Source organism: Nelumbo lutea, chromosome 3 (genome assembly GCF_056320005.1).
Source record: "Nelumbo lutea isolate HS-2025 chromosome 3, American lotus-T2T, whole genome shotgun sequence".
In the NCBI taxonomy this organism is placed as follows: domain Eukaryota; kingdom Viridiplantae; phylum Streptophyta; class Magnoliopsida; order Proteales; family Nelumbonaceae; genus Nelumbo; species Nelumbo lutea.
This window is the reverse complement of record NC_142686.1, coordinates 11,603,870-11,622,724: the sequence shown is the minus strand read 5'-3', so window position 1 is coordinate 11,622,724 and position 18,855 is coordinate 11,603,870. Positions and strand designations below refer to the sequence as shown.

Here is an 18,855-nt window from a genome sequence, read left to right as displayed (position 1 = left end):
ATCAATGCAAAAACCTCTTCAAGACCTGGAAGCACTTGACCATCCAAAATCTGAACACAGATAGGTTCATATAAATAGAATTCAGACCTGCTAGAAGCCAAAAAAATTTCTTTGTTAGGAAATCAACTCTCTATAGGCTGGAGCATCCTCATCACTGTACCAGTTAATAGTCTTGTAATAGTCGAAGTGTCCAACTCCTTACACATGCAAACCGTGCCGTGACTCAATTTGGAGGTGGTAGATCCAAACAAAATGTCTTTGTTCTGAATATATTTATTTTGCTTGGTCCCAAATCTCCTTGGCTATTTCGGCCCACATAAAATTCTAAGAGTAGGCTGAATTGAAGATGTAAGTCATGACATAATCATATAACTTTTTTGCTCCCACTTCTCATAATCAGCCCCTTCACTAGCAAGTTTATTAGTGTTCCCAATGAGATGCCCCAACTTTCCCTTGGCTCCATCAATCATCTTCACACTCTTGGACCTTTCCTAGTAGTTTAGTCCATCAAGAAGAACAATGGACACAAGTAAACCCATGCTGCCCATTCCACCACCAGAAGCAACTTGCCCTCCAGAAGAGTTTGAATTAACAGAACCCTCTGAAGATACTTCTGTAACACTACTTCCAACCTCCTTTGTTCTTCCAAAAGGAAAACAGCAACACTAAATAACAAACACACTCCTTTTCAGGTCAAACAGGCACGTGACTGTAACAATTGAAGAAAACAGCACCACTGCTTTCTGGGAGGGTCAAAACTGATCTAAAAAATACTTACTCACAACATGCTAATACTTGCACCATGCAACCACTGCCACTGTAACTCATTAAGTACAGTCTGAGCAAACTTGCTAGAACTCTGGTTTTTATTTCAGCAAATAGAAAATACCAACCCCGCATCAAAAGCAAGGTCTGGTCACCTTTCAGCACCTTCTTGAACTATAACAGGCTTCCACAAACACCGTCCAGATTGAACTCAGCAAGAAATTTTCCTTGCAGTCCAACAGAGCCTTCTACGTGCTTCAATCTCTTCAGAAGCAACCCAGTAATAAACCTTTCTCTTACAAAGAAGGAGGCAAAATGGGAGAGAGAAAAGAGACGATCAATCAGATCTCTAGTCCTTCAAGTTGTTGAAGGGATCAGGCATGAAATATAGAAGAGAGTCAGAAAGAAAGCTACATTCCTTTCTGACAGATTATGCTCTGATACCATGTAATCTGTCAGAGAAGATCTATGGAAAAAAAGAGAAGAAGAAAGAATCATAGAATGTAAGAGATTTGAAAAAGAATCTGTCTTGGTTAAGTGGTGGTGCCCACTTTACCTATTATATTATGATCATTATGAAAATAGTGTTATTTTTATATGCAATTTGAGGTTCCTAAATATCTTTATTCAATCTTGTGTTTATTCTTGCATTGAACCTGGTGATGCATATTTCCTGTTCATTATTTAGAACGTGAAGTGTTATTGAATGGATCTGTAGTTTGGTCTTTGAGGTTTATAATTTTTGTTGCTTCCAGGTATCAACAAGAGGGTATAAACTGGTTAGCTTTCTTGAAGCGTTTCAAGCTTCATGGAATCTTATGTGATGATATGGGACTTGGTAAAACACTACAGGCATCGGCTATTGTGGCATCTGACATTGTAGACCGTCGTTCTTCAATTGATGGCAAGGATCTTTGGTCCCTAATTGTTTGTCCAACTACACTAGTTGGACACTGGGTATATGAAATAGACAAGTACATAGATTCATCTGTGGTGATTCCTCTCCAGTATGTTGGTTCTGCCCAAGAACGGATCTCTCTCCGCAGTCATTTTGATAAGCATAATGTTATCATAACTTCTTATGATGTGGTCCGTAAAGATATTGATTATCTTGGACAGATTCCCTGGAATTACTGCATATTGGATGAGGGACATATAATTAAGAACTCGAAGTCTAAGGTTACTGGTGCAGTGAAACAGTTGAAAGCTGAACACCGTCTTATATTGAGTGGAACACCCATACAGGTTTGTTTTATTCTTGGCATTGATGGTTAAAATGGTTGGGTAGAAAATAAAATGCAATCTTGAAATTCTAGGTTCTTTTTGACAAATATTTAATTTGTTTTTCAGAACAACATATTGGAGTTATGGTCCCTCTTTGACTTCTTAATGCCAGGGTTTCTTGGAACTGAGCGGCAAGTACGTATTGATCTTTACCTTTAATATATAACTTGCTTTTTTTTGTCAGTTATCATCTAAATATTTGTTGCATTGATTATATTTCTTGTTTGTTAACAAATAATATGAGAGAATGGCCTGTAACAACAAATTAGAGATCAAGTGAGACATACAAGTAGTGCATTGAGCAACAGTGAGCATGACATTAAAGTTTCAATTCTATAATGAATTTTTCTATATTATTAACACGTTTTTCGGGCAATGACCTTGCTGCTTTAGAAATTATTTTGGTCCAATTCTGTTGACTGGAGATGTTACAGGAGGGAAGTTTGTTTATTTTCTGCTACATTACGAACAACTTGAATACTAGAATTGTTTTACTGGAATAGAGTGACGGACAATCAAGAAGCAACATGTTTAAAAAAATGAGTGTAGCTGAAATGGATGCATGGTAAAATTAGAAAGGACAGTATTATAAATGATAGTTGACCCCTGTGATCGGGCTTAGATGGTGATGATGATAATGACAAAGATTATAAGTATTGTTATTAGAGTCTAGAGAAGACTAAGGAGTGCCGCCAGTTGGTGACAAGATGAGCGACAATTAATTGAGATGGTTTGATTCTACAACTAGTGAGTGACTTGGTTCAAGTAGAAATCTCTAGAAGAGCTAGGGTAAGACCGAGGAAACATAAGTGACGGTAAGAAATCATGTAAATTGTAAAGCTTACATTTGAAAGCAAAACATGGATTATGATTGAGATCAATTGTGGGGCAGGATTTGTGTGGCTAAAATCCAAGTGAAATAAATGATTCTCCATTTCTTTCTAGAAAAATATGCATTTGACATTGGTCTAGTTATTTTACTTTCTAGAGAAATATTCTTTCATATGGCATTCATCCAAGGAGCCTTTTCATCCAATGACTGCAATCTTGGAGAGCACTGTTGAACCCTATTACCTCATTTGGAGGGACATCAAGTGAGCAAAATACTGTTGTATTGAAGAAATAGGGAAAAAAAAAAGGGAAGGTTCCTTGTGTTGGTTGAATACTTCGGAAGAGGGAAGAAGCAGCTAGTTTGTATCCCTGAAGGGAAAAATAGATCAAGTTGGAGTGAGTGGTCATTTCTTGGTGAATGGTCTGGGTATTGATGGGGTTGAAGCAGGGGTATGGAGAAACGAGTGAACCTTACCCTGAAAAGGAAAAAGAAACTGAAAGTCATTTCTTGGTGAATGGTCTGGGTATTGATAAAATGGCTTACAATACCGAAAAGGTAGTTTGGGAAAAGAAATTGGTGGTTGAAGTTGAAAAAAACCAGAAAACTGGAGGCTTATCGCAGAAGACTAGTTAGAAATTTGAAGGTAAAAGGACCAATACTGTTTACCCCTTTTGAAGATCATAAAGCTCTTTTAGATTTGATGGGAGACGAGCTAGATATCAGTGCATTGAGTCTAATATTGAAGACAGGGGCGGCTACAGTGATGAGATATTCCACTCGATTGCTTCTACACCTCTTAACATGGAACTCAAAGTGGACCAGGGCCCAACTTAGAGCTAAGTCACATGCCACTTTAAGTGACCACGTGATGAGAGGCAAAGAAAACAGGAGATGATAAAAGATGTCTATCATCGTCCCATCTCAGCCCTGTTCGAAGGTTCAATCTGTTAAGGCTGCGGAAAAACTGTTTTGGAGGCCGAGGCTGGTCTCTTACTCCACCAGCCCTGAACGACCAAATCCGAGGTATAGCAGAAGCAAAGAGGAAGAGGATGAGTTTGATTCAGATTGGGTAAACTTTGAAGGGGAAAAGACTGCTGTGGAAATTTCTGGAGGTTCCAGTATAGGCAGCGTCAAAAGTAGGTGTGGCAAAAGTTTCTTGGAGGAAACGGAGATGGGAACAAGACTTCTGTTCGAACCTTCTTCACCAGCACCCTCTGGACTTCTTTTGGGAACTCAGAAGAGCTACGGTGCAGTAGTTCCTCACCTGGGCAAGGACAATACCTTGGTCAAAGATGGAGCAGTTCCTATCCCTGTCCAGAGACATAGCCAAGTGTTAGTAGAGTGCCTCCTTGTCAGCATTCAGCAAGCAAAGCTACAGGATTATCCTCATCCCCGTCTTTCCCTTCAAAAGTTGGTTTGGAGGAGAATCCCCGACTTAAAATCCCTTTAGTCCAGTCTTTTGTGGAGATTAGTGCAGACCCTTTGAAGCCCAGTATGCTGTGCCAATCCTCTTAGTTCCTTTTTTTGTTTCAACTAATCCTATTCTCTCCGGTTGTCTTGCCTGTTCAGCCTGCAGGTGTCTCCAAGTCCTGCCCAACAGCTGTGGTTCCTAGTGACTCGGCGGGAGTAACACAGGAGATGGGGGTCGGTGAGGATGTAGAAGGGTCTAAGGAGGAAGGGGAGAGAATTTGGGAATTAATAGTGATCCTTTTCAAGCAGTTGATAGAGGTGGAAATTTACTCCAGGTTGGGATCAGAAGAGGGGACGGAACTGATTGGGACTACTTCTATGGAAAAGGAGAGGGAGATTAATAAGAGTGGTGCTGGAACTAAAAAGGCAAATAAAAAACTTAGCAAGAATAAGAAAAAAGGACAAGAAGTAACTCGGTTAAAAGCTTTAAACAAAGGGGAGGGAGAGAATTCTAAAACAAGAAGAAAAAAGATGAGTGTAGTCGAAAGACTTAGGTGTGGTGTGGATTATGAAAGAGGAGGTACAGGAAGGAAGGAATTGAGAGACTACCAAAATGAAAGTTCAACCTTTAATGTCATAAGATTCCTAAATGAAACTACCAATTCAAATCATAGGGTGACCTCTAGCATGAGAAAGTTCAACCTTTTTGTGGACTCATATGAATTGAGAGAGCTACCTATGTTGCAAGCAAACTTCACTTGGTCCAACTTCCAAGAAGAACCCCTGTGTAAATTAAATAGATTCTTATTCTCTTCAGAATTTGAATCTGCTTGGAGGGGACTAGCAATGAGGGCTCTCCCTAGACTTACCTCAGACCATTGTCCAGTTAGGTTATCCCAAGAAAACATAGGAAGGGGGCCATGTCCCTTCTGGTTTGAGAACATGTGGTTGCTACATATTGATTTTATAAAAAAGGTTCAATTGTGGTGGGAAGAAGACCAAGTGGAACTCAGATGGAAAGGGTACAAATTCTATAAAAAGTTGCAGGCCCTAAAAGCTAGAATCAAAGCTTGGAACAAGGAAGAATTTGGAAGAGTGGAAGAAAGAAAAGAGTGGATTGCCAATTGATGGAGGTGAGGCAGAGAGGAGAATGACAGTACGAGAGAGGGAAGAGCATTGGAAGCTGAAACAGGAATTGCATGAAATCATAAGGAAAGAGGAGATAAGTTGGAGACAAAAATCCAGGTGTAAGTGGCTGAAGGAGGGAGACGGGAATACCAAATTTTTTGACACCTTAGTAAATGGAAGGAAGAGAAAGAATTTTGTGGGGAGGCTGGAATGGAATGGGGAAGTGATTACAAGTGAGGAGGAGATATCAAGAGCCTTTGTAGAGCATTTCAAATCCATTTATGACAGCCCAAGAAGAGAGAGAGAAGAAATCCCTGACCTTGATTGGCTACCTGGGAATAGAGTTTTGATGGATCAACTAGAAAAGAATTTTGAAGTCCAAGAAGTAAGAGATGCTATTTTTTCAATGGAAAGATCTAAAGCCCCAGGCCCAGATGGTTTCACAATGGCCTTTTACCAAGATTGTTGGGATATTATAGGTGGTGATTTAATGGAGGTCTTCTTGGAATTCTTTGAGAGAGGTAAGATAAATTCGGGTGCCAATGCTACTTTCATAGCTTTGATTCCTAAAAAGATAAATGCAAACCACCCAAAGGATTTTAGGCCCATAAGCCTAATTGGGAGTATGTATAAGGTTATATCAAAGGTCTTGGTAGAAAGAATAAAAAGGTACTACCTTCTTTGATTTCTCTGAACCAAGGGGCATTTGTGTCAAGAAGACAAATTATTGATCAGATCCTTATTGCCAATGAATGTGTGGATTACAGAAAAAGACAAGGAGAAAAGGGTCTGATTTGCAAACTAGATTTGGAGAAGGCCTATGATTTGGTGGATTGGGACTTTTTACTGGAAGTATTGAGAATCAGAGGATTTGGAGAAAGGTGGTGCATGTGGGTTAAGGGCTATATCTCTTCATGTCACTACTCCATTCTAGTAAATGGGGTGGCCAAGGATTTCTTCCCAGCAAAGAGAGGATTAAGACAAGAGGACCCTCTTTCTCCTTTTCACCCTGATAGTTGATGTGTTGAGTGTCCAGATTACTAGAGCCAATGCTAGAAATTTGATTAAAGGGTGGAGAGTAGGGAGGGATGAAATAGTTGTAACCCACCTTCAATTTGTTGATGACTTGATCCTCTTTTGTGAAGGAGATCCAGAGGAGTTGGAAAATTTAAAGGTCTTGGTAGAGAATTTTGAAAAGGTCTCCAACTTAAGAGTAAATTTGAATAAAAGCTGTGTAGCTGGAATTAATAAGCAAGAAGGTCAGGTGGCATTGTTGGCTAGATCTCTAGGTTGTGAGGTAAGTGAATGGCCCCTAAGTATTTAGGCTTACCTTTGGAAGGAAATCCGAGGTTTGTTAGCTTTTGGTACCCAGTCTTGGAAAGATTCTCAAAAAGACTAGCGGGTTGGAAAAGGAACTACATTTCTTTGGGGGGTAGAATCACTCTAATTAAGTCAACACTAGCAAATTTGCTAGTGTACTTTTTGTCTACCTTCAAATTGCCTGTTAAGATTGCAAATCAGATTGAAAAAAATGAGAGAGTTCCTATGGGAGCCTGGAGATACCAAAAAGGATCATAGGGTAAAATGGGAAGTGGTGTCTAGAAAGAAAGACAAAGGGGGTTTAGGGATTGGAAATATTAGAATAAGAAATGCAGCTTTGTTAGGCAGATGGTTATGGAGGTTTCCTAAGGAGCAAGAGAGTGTATGGCATAAGGTGATAAGAAGTATTCATGGAATGGCAGCAAATGGATGGGACGCTGGACTCGACCCAAGGGCTTCGCGTTTTTCCCCGTGGAAAGATATTGTTGGTATCTTGCCTTTCTTCTATCCTTTCATCAAGTATGATGCTTGTGTGGGTAATAAAATTGTTTTTTGGGAGGACTTGTGGATTGGGGAATCTCCTCTTAAGGATAGATTTCCGAACCTTTATTTCCTTTCTTTGAAAAAATCTCAATTTATCTCTTCTTTTCGTATTCCAGGGGATTGGGACTAAGGAGAGGTTTGAGGGACTCAGAAGTGGAGTCAACAATTGATATTTTTTCTCTTCTAAGTTTAGTTTTTCTAGACCACTACTCTCCGGACAGTAGAGTTTGGGCAGAAACTTCTACAGGTAGTTTTTCTTGTTCTTCGTTTTTTAATGCTTTGGTCCGACTTAGCCCGGTTTCCTCTTTTCCTGTTAAAGAAGTTTGGAGCGCTCCTGTCCCCCCAAAAGTAAGGGCGTTTTGTTGGGAAGTGTTTCTCCAAAAAATAAATACTTGAAGGTGCTTCAAAGAAAGAGACCAAATTGGTGCTTGTCACCTCATGTCTGTAGCCTTTGTTTGGGGAATGGTGAGACGGTGAGTCACCTATTAATTTCTTGTCCTTTTAGTGCTCTAATTTGGGATTGGTTCTCCTCTCTGTTTGATTGTAGGTGGAATCCTCTCACAGGTGTAGCAGATTTATTTGACCCTAGCTTTTTCCGACAACCAAAGAAGAAAGGAAGGGTGATGTGAAGAACAGCGAGGGCAGCTATCTTGTGGGCAGTATGGGAAGAGAGAAACAATAGGATTTTCCAAGGGAAAGAAAAATCAGCTCCTGAAGTTATTGAAGGGATCACCATCAAGGCAGTACATTGGCTGAAAACTCTTGAATTGGTCAAGGATGTCTCTACAGATGATTTGATTAGAGGCTGGAATATTTCAGCAAGATCTTTTACTTCATCACCTACCATAAAAGAAGTTTGGTCCCCTCCTTTGCAGTGTCATGTCAAACTGGACTTTTATGGCAGCTCTATTTGGAACCCCGGACCTTCTGGAAATAGGGGGTGTGTTTAGAGATGCGGAAGGAAAAATCCTAGCTCTGTATTCTGGCCCAGTAGGTGTGAGGGACTCGCTTAGAGCTGAAGTTTTGGCGCTCTTCCAGGGGCTCAGATGGGCCAAGCAATTGGGTTTCCAACAGTTGGAAGTGGAGGATTCAAAATTAGTAGTAGGATGGCTGCAATCAAACAGTTTGGGAACGTGGTCCCTTGGACAACAGGTAAGGGAATTATTGAGCCTCACAAGGGAGCTGGATGCAAAAGTGTATTGGTCTAGGAGGTCAGCAAATTCTTTAGCTGACTACCTTGCAAAACAGGGGGTGAATGGGGAGTTTTTGTTTTGTGCAGTGTTGTAAGATTTTTGTTATTCAGGGGTCACCTTTTACTTTGGAAGGTGACAGTTGTTTCTTATGGTTTTATCTAATGAAAGTTACCGTTTCCTGTCAAAAAAAAAATTTTGTCTGCATCTACTAGCCAGAAGTTACATTGTTTATATGAATTATGAAATGTCTTCACCTTCATCATTGTCCTAGCATTCTGGTCTTGTCAAGGATTGATGAAAGCCTTATGTGACCAGTTAACTACTTTATTGCCTTTTCTGTTTGTTATATGAATGAATAGCTGTTTGGGCTTGCTACAATGAACATAGGTTGTGAGTCTTTGGATCTTTCTTTCCTTTAGATTTTCTTTTCTATGCCCTTAAAGTGTCAAACATTGGTGGATGTTCTTTTTAATCTGTGTGTGATCTATATTCGCCATGGGAATAGAGCAGCAGATAAGGTTGCTAAGTAAGAAAATCAGTTTAGATGATTTTGACATATTCTCTTCCATCATGGCTGGTGGATGTTCTGACTGTTTTTATAATGTATTGAATGTTTGTCGATAAAAATCATCTAACTTGGTGTTATTTCTTCAGTTCCAAGCAACTTACGGGAAACCATTGCTAGCAGCTAGAGATTCTAAATGTTCTGCTAAGGATGCTGAAGCAGGTGCCCTTGCTATGGAAGCATTACATAAGCAGGTTTTTTCCTTGTCGTATGAGCATTTGATAATCAAGAAGAGATTTTGCAATTTTGTCCAATTGTCAACTCATGGTTTCCTTTACATGATAGGTCATGCCATTCCTGCTCCGTCGAACAAAAGATGAGGTTTTGTCTGATCTACCAGAGAAAATTATCCAGGATCGATACTGTGACCTGAGCCCTATCCAGATAAAACTATATGAACAGTTCTCTGCTTCAGATGTGAAAAAGGAAATGTCATCTATTGTAAAACAAAACAGCTCACACGATACAGAAGGAAATAGCCTTTCACGGGGAGCATCATCACATGTCTTCCAGGTTTAGTGGCAATTCAATTATTACCAGTGCATTTTATTTTATCACTTTATAACTAACTGTACTCACTCCTAATTTTACATTACAGGCACTTCAATACCTTCTAAAGCTATGTAGTCACCCGTTGCTTGTCATTGGTGAAAGGCTTCCAGATTCCCTGACAAGTTTTCTGTCTGAACTCATGCCTGACAGTTCTGACTTTATCTCAGCCCTTCGTGAATTGCACCACTCTCCTAAGTTAGTTGCTCTTCAAGAAATACTGGAAGAATGTGGTATAGGTATTGATGCTTCCAATTCTGAAGGTGCCGTTGGTGTTGGACAGCACAGAGTTTTGATATTTGCTCAGCACAAAGTATCATTTCTCTTTGATGTTTGGTTTAGATTTTTATGCTGTTTTATGTTGTGGTCATTCTATCATCCCCTTCTTAAATGATCACTGCATGCAGGGTTTGTTGGACATAATTGAAAGGGACTTATTTCAAACTCATATGAAAAGGTATATTTTTTATTGCTTAACTTTTTGCATTCGGTAATTGCATGTAAACATGCATATATTTTCTAATTCTCTTCTCTTGGTGACTAATCCTGTTAGAAATAATCTTCTCTGTCAATACTTTATATTCCAAGGTTTCAGTCCATTGTTTTCTTATATTGAACATATTATTATTCTGTATTACTCTCTTCCACTTCCTTTTCCCTCTTCCTCCCCCTCCAAATTGAGAATGGCTTTTAACTAAGGTGTATAACTTTATATCCTCTGTGATTGCCTTGCAATAAATTCTTTAATGTTCATACTATTTGGTTATTGAAGAAAAGTAGCTACTGGATCAATGCTTCTCTTGTTCTTGAGGCTTGTAGGAATTGCGTGCTGTTTGTATATATTTGGCACTTGTCCTGTAATTCCTTTTTTTTTTTTTTACCTTTGATTGAGATTTGGAGAAATTGAATACAGTGCAATTGTCTGGTTGAGCCATAACATGTAGACAAGATCGTGCATGCAGCAATGCAAAATGTGAAATCATCTAGTCAAGCCAGTGGAATTATTTTATAGGACACTATGGCCACAAGTTACAAATTCCAAGTGTGCAATTGAGAAAAAGTGAGGTTTTGGGAGGATTCTTGGTGTTATGCAAGCAGGCTTTGTCTTTTCTGCTTTTTGGGAAATTTGCAATTTCACCAAATCATAGTGGAATTTCTGCAAGCATTTTTCATTTTTTTCAATCATCAAAACACAAATCTCTGGAGAAGGCTGGAATTGAAAATTCTAAAATATCTCTTGATATTTCCCCAATGCTAGAAAGTTTTGATATATTAGCAAATATCTCAATTTGGTATGTGCAAGTGAAAGGCATTAGTGTTGGCTTGGTAACTGGGTGCTACTGTTACCTAGAATATTGTCAATGCATGATTCATCTAGCAAACCCCATATAGTTGGAATATTGATTTGGGCTGAGGTGGGAGTAATTTAGGATAAATTGTACGGTAGTGGATTTATTCTATTTGATGAATTTGGTTGCATGCCTTTACATATACAACATGTATAATATTGATCTGTATAATTTATAAATTAAATTGTATAATAACTTTTAAATTATATGAGAGTGCAATTGGATTTATTGATATAGCATATCCACGGTGATGACTTATAATCTGATAAGTTGGTGATTCATAAGTTGAAGAAAGTAAAGAGACTCCATATTTATTATCTTGGAGTATCAAATTAGTTTAAGTAGTCTTATTGGAGTGGTTTCAGAATTTAGAAAAGGTAAAGATGCAATCAGTTCGCCTTTCTGTCAGCCTATTTCCAGTTTTGGTTGGTATTGTTAGGTAGGTTGTTATCTGTGCATAGTGACCAAGATCTTATAAATTCAACATGTCTTGATAGTGCTTAGGCGATTGTAGTGATAAGGTGCTAGTCAATAATGGAATTTGTATCTTCCCATTTTCTTGATTTATGTTGGAGTTGCTTTTGGTTTGTTTAGTTTAATTAGAATATGTAGTGGGTATTTAAAGTTATTTTAAAGGTTTAAGTATTTATTTAGGTGTTTATGAATTACCCAAGGGTTTGCCTTTGTTCTCAAGCAGTCAGAAGTTGTTTTTGGTCAGTTTCCTAGTTGAAACAGGGTTCTATTAAAGTTAGCCAGTTTGATAAATGATAGGCTTGATTTGATAAATAGAGCCAGTGCAATTGAAGTGATAGGCTTGATTTCATAAATGAAAGTTTGGCTGTGTTCTGAAGCAAATCTGTACTCTAGTTCGGTTTTATACTTATTTGGTACAAATACGACTTTGCACTGAAAATGAATGTAATTTTTTCTGGCGTTTTGCATTCAAAATGGGATAGGAGATTGTAAGTTGTAATTGCCCAAGTAAGGGTATAGTACTGAGGTTGTTTTGGGGGTTTTATTTTTTCTCTCGAATGATGCCTTATCACCTTCCTTATGTGCTATCTTTTTCTGCCTTTTAATGAATTTTTCTTTACTCTTAAAGTAAAAAACTTCTGGTCTTGAAATTTGTACTTGTATCACAACCAAACATAATACAGAATTTATCAATGCAAAACCAATCCAAGTTTGCAATTCTTACTTTTTGATGAATTTGCATTTACATTGATGCATATGCTTTTTGCATTCTTACCAAACAGTCTTAAGATTCAAGGAATTGTGGTTGTCGGAGCTTGCTCCAGTTTCTCTATCATTTCTTGTCTCTCTTGTCTCTACTAGCGAGGGGTTACATTTCTTATTTCTCTCCCCTTCCTGTACTACATCCGTTGGCAAAATTTATTGTTATGTTGAAGGAAGGAACCTGGATACAAGTATTTGGTTTGCATGTATGTATACCTGTTGGACCTCAAGCATTATAAAGAAAACAGACGTTATTTAATCATGATTTTTTTCAGGTCCTCGTTGTTCACATTCTTTAAATTAATTGGTATATGCATTTTCTTATTTGTGTTTAATGTTTTCAATTCCTGATTGGTCACATTCTCTAAATTTCTGTTAAAATTTTTCATTAATTTCCCATTCTTAACCTAAACCTCCTCTACTTGTTTTCCTACTTTGCATGATTTGTGGAATATCCCTGAGATATTCTCAATTTCCACTTAGATTGGGTGGGGTGGAAATGCCACACGCTTGATTATGTGGCTCATGGTTGTATGGCATCATATATCAACCATTTGATTGCTTGTGGCTCAAAAAAACTATTTGTAAACATTGATGATAATAGTCTAGAAGACCAGTGTTTACAAAACCGGACGGCCAGTTGAACCGGTTGAACTGTGACCTGGGACTCTGACCGGTTTGGTCATACCCCAATAACCGGACTTGCTCAAAACCCGCTGAAAACCGGCTGACCGGCCGGTTGAACCGGAAAACTGGTGAACCAGTCCCAGTTTTATGAAACTGCCAAGGTGCATAAGTGAAATTTTAAAATGTTGTTAACAAGATTTGAACCAAAGACCTCTTATTTTCACAGATTACTTAATTACCGCTAATCCACCTCTTTAATTGTGCTAATTAATGACTATTTATTATACATATTACATTATTATGCATGTATTTAAAAAAATGAAAGTTAAAAAGCTTGAACCCTAGTCATTTGTTTTAAAAATTAAGAAGCTTACCATCCATCCACCATATTTAAGTACATTAAAAGTTGTAAAATATATTACATACAGTATTTATATGACCCATAGTATATATATATATGTATATGCCACATCATCATGGTTCGACCCCGGTCGAACCTCTGACCTGTGAACCTCTCCCTTCTCTGGTTCTATGCCTGGTCTGGTTCTCTGAACATTGTAGAAAACTATTCTCCATTTTCCTAAGCATTAAAATTATTGTCACTGATAATGTGATGATGTTTATCCTTGATTTTGCAATGTAAAACAGATCTCTAATGTTAACACTTGCTGTGTCTAATAATGGTTTCCATTTGAAGCAGTGTCACATACTTGCGGTTGGATGGTTCTATTGAACCAGAAAAGCGTTTTGAAATTGTGAAAGCCTTCAATTCAGACCCCACCATTGATGTACTTCTACTGACAACACATGGTAAGATATTGACTGTTTAATAGTTGATTCAGCTCTGAACAATTGCTCACATGTTACTTTTGGCAGTTGGAGGGCTTGGTTTGAACTTGACATCAGCTGATACACTTATTTTCATGGAACATGATTGGAATCCAATGAGAGATCACCAGGTATTATTCTTTGCCTTGGGTCAGTTTGCAATTTCTAAATGCTGCTTGTCCTGTAACATGTGGTTGCAAATCATATATTCCTTTTTGCTCCCTATCCTTTTCACTTAAAATTGTAACCTCTGGATTAACAAGTTCTACCAATATGAAATGTGCAAATACTGCGCTACCATCTATTGAGGTATACATATGATTAATAACTTGTTAAGCATAGGAATAGATATAAAAGAGATCATCTTCTCACTAACTCCAGGTGTGGGTCTATGGAATTCAGCACTGAGGTGGTCTAGCCCTGAAGGTCTAAGGAGAACGGCAGTCTGGATCATAGGGAGGAGGGCAAAGGGGAAAAAAGTTGGCCAGCCCTTGGAGGGGCTGCCTACATAACCGGCCTCCTTTGGGAGACCTCCATTTATAGGTTCCTAAGTTGGTTTTTCTTTTTGGAAAGTTCCTTTTTAGGTTTGTTATGCAGTACTTGTGTGTATGTGAGGACTTGTGTTATTACGGTCTTTAGGTCCTTGAGGGCAACGTGATGAAAACCTTAGATGTTCAGCATGTAACAAAATAAAACTAAATTTTGATGGGAGCTCTCCATGCAAACCCAGGAAGGGAAGGTACAGGAGATGTTTTTGCCTTTTCGGAGACTCTTCAGGCAAGGTGATGTTTATATCTTTGGAACCTTTAGAGGTTGAGATTCACTAAAGGCTAAGCTGATGGCTTTATTGAAAGGTCTAGGTTTTTCTAAGCAGTCTAACTTCAAGAATTTGGAAGTTGAAGGTGACTGAAAACTTTTGTATCCCGGACTATTACTAGACACCATGTGCCTTGGATTTATAGGCAGGTTTTCTCCTTTTTTTTAATTTATTAATTTTTTTAATCCATGTCATTTTCGAAACTAAGAAATTCTACTCTCCACCATGTTCCAATATCCTAAAATTTCTCTTAAACAACCTCCCCTACTATCCTCAACTTTCTCCTAAGTTATCTCTAATTTAGTAAGGAGTTTCTCTCCTTAGTTATCTCTAATTCTTATTTACCTTCTCCCCCACTTTTTATCTACATCTACTAAAGAAAGTTTAAATTAAAAAACTTAAGAATTATTTAAATATTCTAACAAAATTATATAATAATTTTAAAATATTTATTAAAAAGAAAAAATAATTGTAATTGATTTAATAATATTCGTATTATTAGTAATTATATGTTTTTACAAAATTCATCACGAAATTATGTACAAACAATATAAATTATGATTTTCTGGATTATTCAATCTAAATGTTATTCAAATAATAAAAATCTAACAATAAAAATGAAATATTATTTAAATATTTCAATAACTAAATATCTTAAAGAACAAGATATTAAAATTAATGTTTTAAATCAATTAATAATATATTTTAAAAAGTTACTGAATAACTTTCAATTATAATAAATAGATTAAGATTTTAATTATTTAGTTAAATAACTAAATATTTTAAATAACGAAATATTTAGCATAACTAGATTTTAAATAGTTAAAATAACAAAATTATGTATTAATAGTACTATAATTTTATGGATTATTAAATTCAACAAGTAATTAATATTTTAAAATTTAAATAATGGTACTATTCAAATAATATTGTAAATAACTAATATCATTTATACCAATTAATAATTCTAGAAAAATAACTTGCAAAAAAATTATTGTTTTCTAATAATAATTTTAAAAACTTAATCTTTATTTATTATATATTTATCTGTACTAAAATTAATATTTATTGAATTTCAGTAATTTTTTATTGTTTTTTGTGATAAATATTTTTTAAATAATTATGTATATATCTATTTTTTATTTAATAGAAAATTTTCAATAATTATTGGAGTTTAAACTACTGTTGTTTAGCTTTTTAAATTTTATTTTATTGTGTATTTTTGCTATAAAAAAATAATTTTTTAATAATTCTTGGAGATTAAACTATTGTTCACGGGTTGGTTCGGTTCAGTTGTAGGTTGCTTGGCAAGCCAGGGACTTTGTGCTGTAGTTTAATCTCCAATAAACTAGGTTCGGTTCAGTTGTAGGGTGTGGCAGGTCCTAGGGTGTACAAGGAAAAGGAACTACGGGACAAAGCCATTGAATGACAAAAATCAGGCAGGTTCAGACTGCGAAATTGTGGAAGGAAAAGCTACTTCAAGAAAAATGAGAAAAATGAAATTAGGATGGATGTGACTCATTTTGTTGAAAGAACAGTTGACCTGGAAAAGATTGTGAATATTGAAGTGTAAGTGAGCAAAGTGTTTGGGGTTCAATTCATAGGAGAAGAAAAAATTTGCGAGAAAAACTTTTAAAGAACTGGAAGAGATTTACTTCAAGAAAAATGAGAAAAATGAAATTAGGATGGATGTGACTCATTTTGTTGAAAGAACAGTTGGATCATAATTTTTTATCGGCTTCTATTATCGAATCCAAAAATCCGACAAGGGAATATCCAAATCCAATAAATTTGGAACGGATTTGAATTCAGATTGGATCATAATCTGGTCCATTTGCACTCCTACTTCTGTCGGGGTGACTTCGGATTTTATAACATAGCATCCAATGCCGGGTGGTGATTGGTTTGGATTTGGATTTTGGATTTGAATGCGGATTGGATCATAATTTGGTCCATTTGCACTCCTACTTCTGTCGCGGTGACTTCGGGTTGTATAACATAGCATCCAATGCTGGGTGGTGATTGGTTTGGATTGGGATTTCCCCCAAATCTCAGCTTAATGCCAAATAGGAACAAATCCAAACTAATTTGGAAATAATCCAAATTAAAGATAGCATCCAATGTGGTAATCAGGTTCAAGTAGAATGCTATTGGCAGTAGGTGATTATGCAATGCTGTGTAGCATGCTGCGTAGTATTGGATTGAGTCCAACTTGGCCCAAGCCTAATCTGGAGGTAGGTTTTGCCAGGCCTAGCCACCCACAGGCCTAACAACATTAGTTTGACCTAGATGGTATCCAATAGGTATTACGAGCAATCAATATAGTCCTTTTTCTCACACTTTTTTACACTTGGAATGATAGGGAAGGACTTATTTCCTTACAGACATCTAGTGCCTATCCTTTTCATGATGTCCCTTGGAAAACATTTTGCAAACAAGTTGTTAACTAATATATATATATATATATATATATATAAGTTTTTATAATTTGCAAACCAAGTGAAAAAACATTTCGAAATCACCCGTTGACAGGATTTATGGGGAATCCATCATAGAAGACATATGATGAAATAGCAGGCCCTGTCACAATGAACACTTGTTATTTTTTTCATGAATGTACCAAGACATCCATGTATATCTCTCAATTAAACATCACTGGCTAGCTATGTCAAATGCAATAAAATCTAAAACAACGACCAGATACTTTACCAATCATAGTGTAGGAGTCATCTGAAATGGGTACAGTTCAATGATTCACAAACATCTATGCTCATACCTAGAGTCAACTCCGACAATAGAGACATATTGCCCCTTCTCACAAGGTAGTATTTGCATGTCAACCTTGTTCGGCAAAGCGTTCCTAGGTCTAGCCACTAGTTTAAAACATTTTAGCCGTATACTGATCGTCATATTTCCAATTCAGTAGTTCAAACCAGTAAATGATCACAATCCTAAAATGCAGATCAAGTGCATTTACAGAAACCAGTACCCATGACACTGATTTTACAAATAAATTTTATTCATAATAAAATATGTTTGCAGCAATTAGTGGATTTCGAGGGCATAAACTGTCCAACATTGTTAAGCCTAAAACCCCCTATCCTTTGTGATTAGGAAATCATATTACACCCTTTATGTATTGAAAATTTAAGGAATTCATTTTCATTATGTAATGTGACAAGTGGGGCTAGTCTATAAAAATGGAATATATGTTGTGGTATATGATGTCATTTACAAGACTTTCACAAAACTGCTCCTTTTTGCTCATTTTCAGACATCCCATAAATCGTCTGAGCCATGGCTGGTTATGACTAAATTTGGAGGGCGGGAAAGCCTATAACCTGTTTTATAATTAACAAGTTTCATTTGTTTGTAATGTTTATGCAGGCAATGGACAGAGCACACAGGTTGGGTCAGCGCAAAGTTGTGAATGTCCATCGGCTGATCATGCGTGGAACCCTTGAGGAGAAAGTTATGAGCCTCCAAAAGTTTAAACTGTCAGTTGCCAATGCTGTCATAAATGCTGAGAACACTAGTCTAAAAACAATGAATACGGACCAGTTACTTGATCTATTCACACCCGCACAGGCCAGCAGAAAGGTGATTTTGGTCCACAATTACTAAATGCAGCTCTGACAATCTAAATTAATGCAGTTCAGACTTTCTCGTAGAAAGTATAAACTGCCATGTTTTTCTGGACATAACTAATCCATTTCCATTGGATGAACCAGGGTTCTGCTGTTTCAAAGAGTTCAGATGGCAACTTTGACGGAGACTCAAAACCAATAGGTGGGGGGAAAGGGTTGAAAGCCATCCTTGGTGGACTAGAGGAGCTTTGGGACCAGTCACAGTATGCAGAGGAATACAATCTCAGCCAATTCCTAGCAAAGCTTAATGGCTGAAGCAAGCTGCAGTCAGTGTACAGAGTGTATATTGTTAAAAGAGTCCATGGGCTCGCGATTTTGATGCCGTCACCTTAATTCTTTTTTTTTATTTTTTTTGCTCTCTCTCTCTCTCTCTCTCTCTCTCGGTGTACATGGCCATTATATTTGTAGGAATCTGGCTAGAGTGGAAGACGGGTTGATGTTCAGCCCGTTCGTCCAATCTAATTCATATGAAATGCATTTGATAAAGAAAATTGTAAAGTTTTCAGGTTGTACAGACTATCAGCTTCGCATAATCAAGTTTACAACCATTACTGAATTGTGTTCTCTCTGTTGAATTCTGCCATGCCAGTCCATGTCTAGGATCAAAGTACCGTAAAGTGCATCGGGTTGGAAATGGATATATGCCATGATCATGGTTCAATTATCTCACACGTATCAGTCAACACGTATTTGGAGCTTCCCGATACACTCTTACAGATGGTGTATCAGGGTTTTGACCAGTTCAGGGGGTGGACAGACCTT

The 18,855-nt window shown here is 37.2% G+C and overlaps 1 protein-coding gene across 4 annotated transcripts in view; it reads left to right on the top strand.

Annotated features, from left to right (window-relative positions):
• Positions 1–18,649, top strand: part of RGD3 (ROOT GROWTH DEFECTIVE 3) — a 93,452-nt gene extending 74,803 nt beyond the window's left edge. For 3 of the 4 annotated variants that reach the window (XM_088980823.1, XM_088980826.1, XM_088980824.1), the window contains exons 21-30: positions 1,521–2,010; positions 2,116–2,184; positions 9,130–9,234; positions 9,326–9,553; positions 9,639–9,902; positions 9,997–10,046; positions 13,502–13,611; positions 13,678–13,760; positions 17,834–18,046; positions 18,178–18,649. In XM_088980823.1, coding sequence (XP_088836949.1) covers positions 1,521–2,010; positions 2,116–2,184; positions 9,130–9,234; positions 9,326–9,553; positions 9,639–9,902; positions 9,997–10,046; positions 13,502–13,611; positions 13,678–13,760; positions 17,834–18,046; positions 18,178–18,348 — 1,783 coding nt within the window. In that variant the 3' untranslated portion in view covers positions 18,349–18,649. The remainder of the gene's footprint in view (positions 1–1,520; positions 2,011–2,115; positions 2,185–9,129; positions 9,235–9,325; positions 9,554–9,638; positions 9,903–9,996; positions 10,047–13,501; positions 13,612–13,677; positions 13,761–17,833; positions 18,047–18,177) is intronic. The other variant, XR_016110706.1, reaches the window with a different exon arrangement.
• Positions 18,650–18,855: the final 206 nt, after the last annotated feature.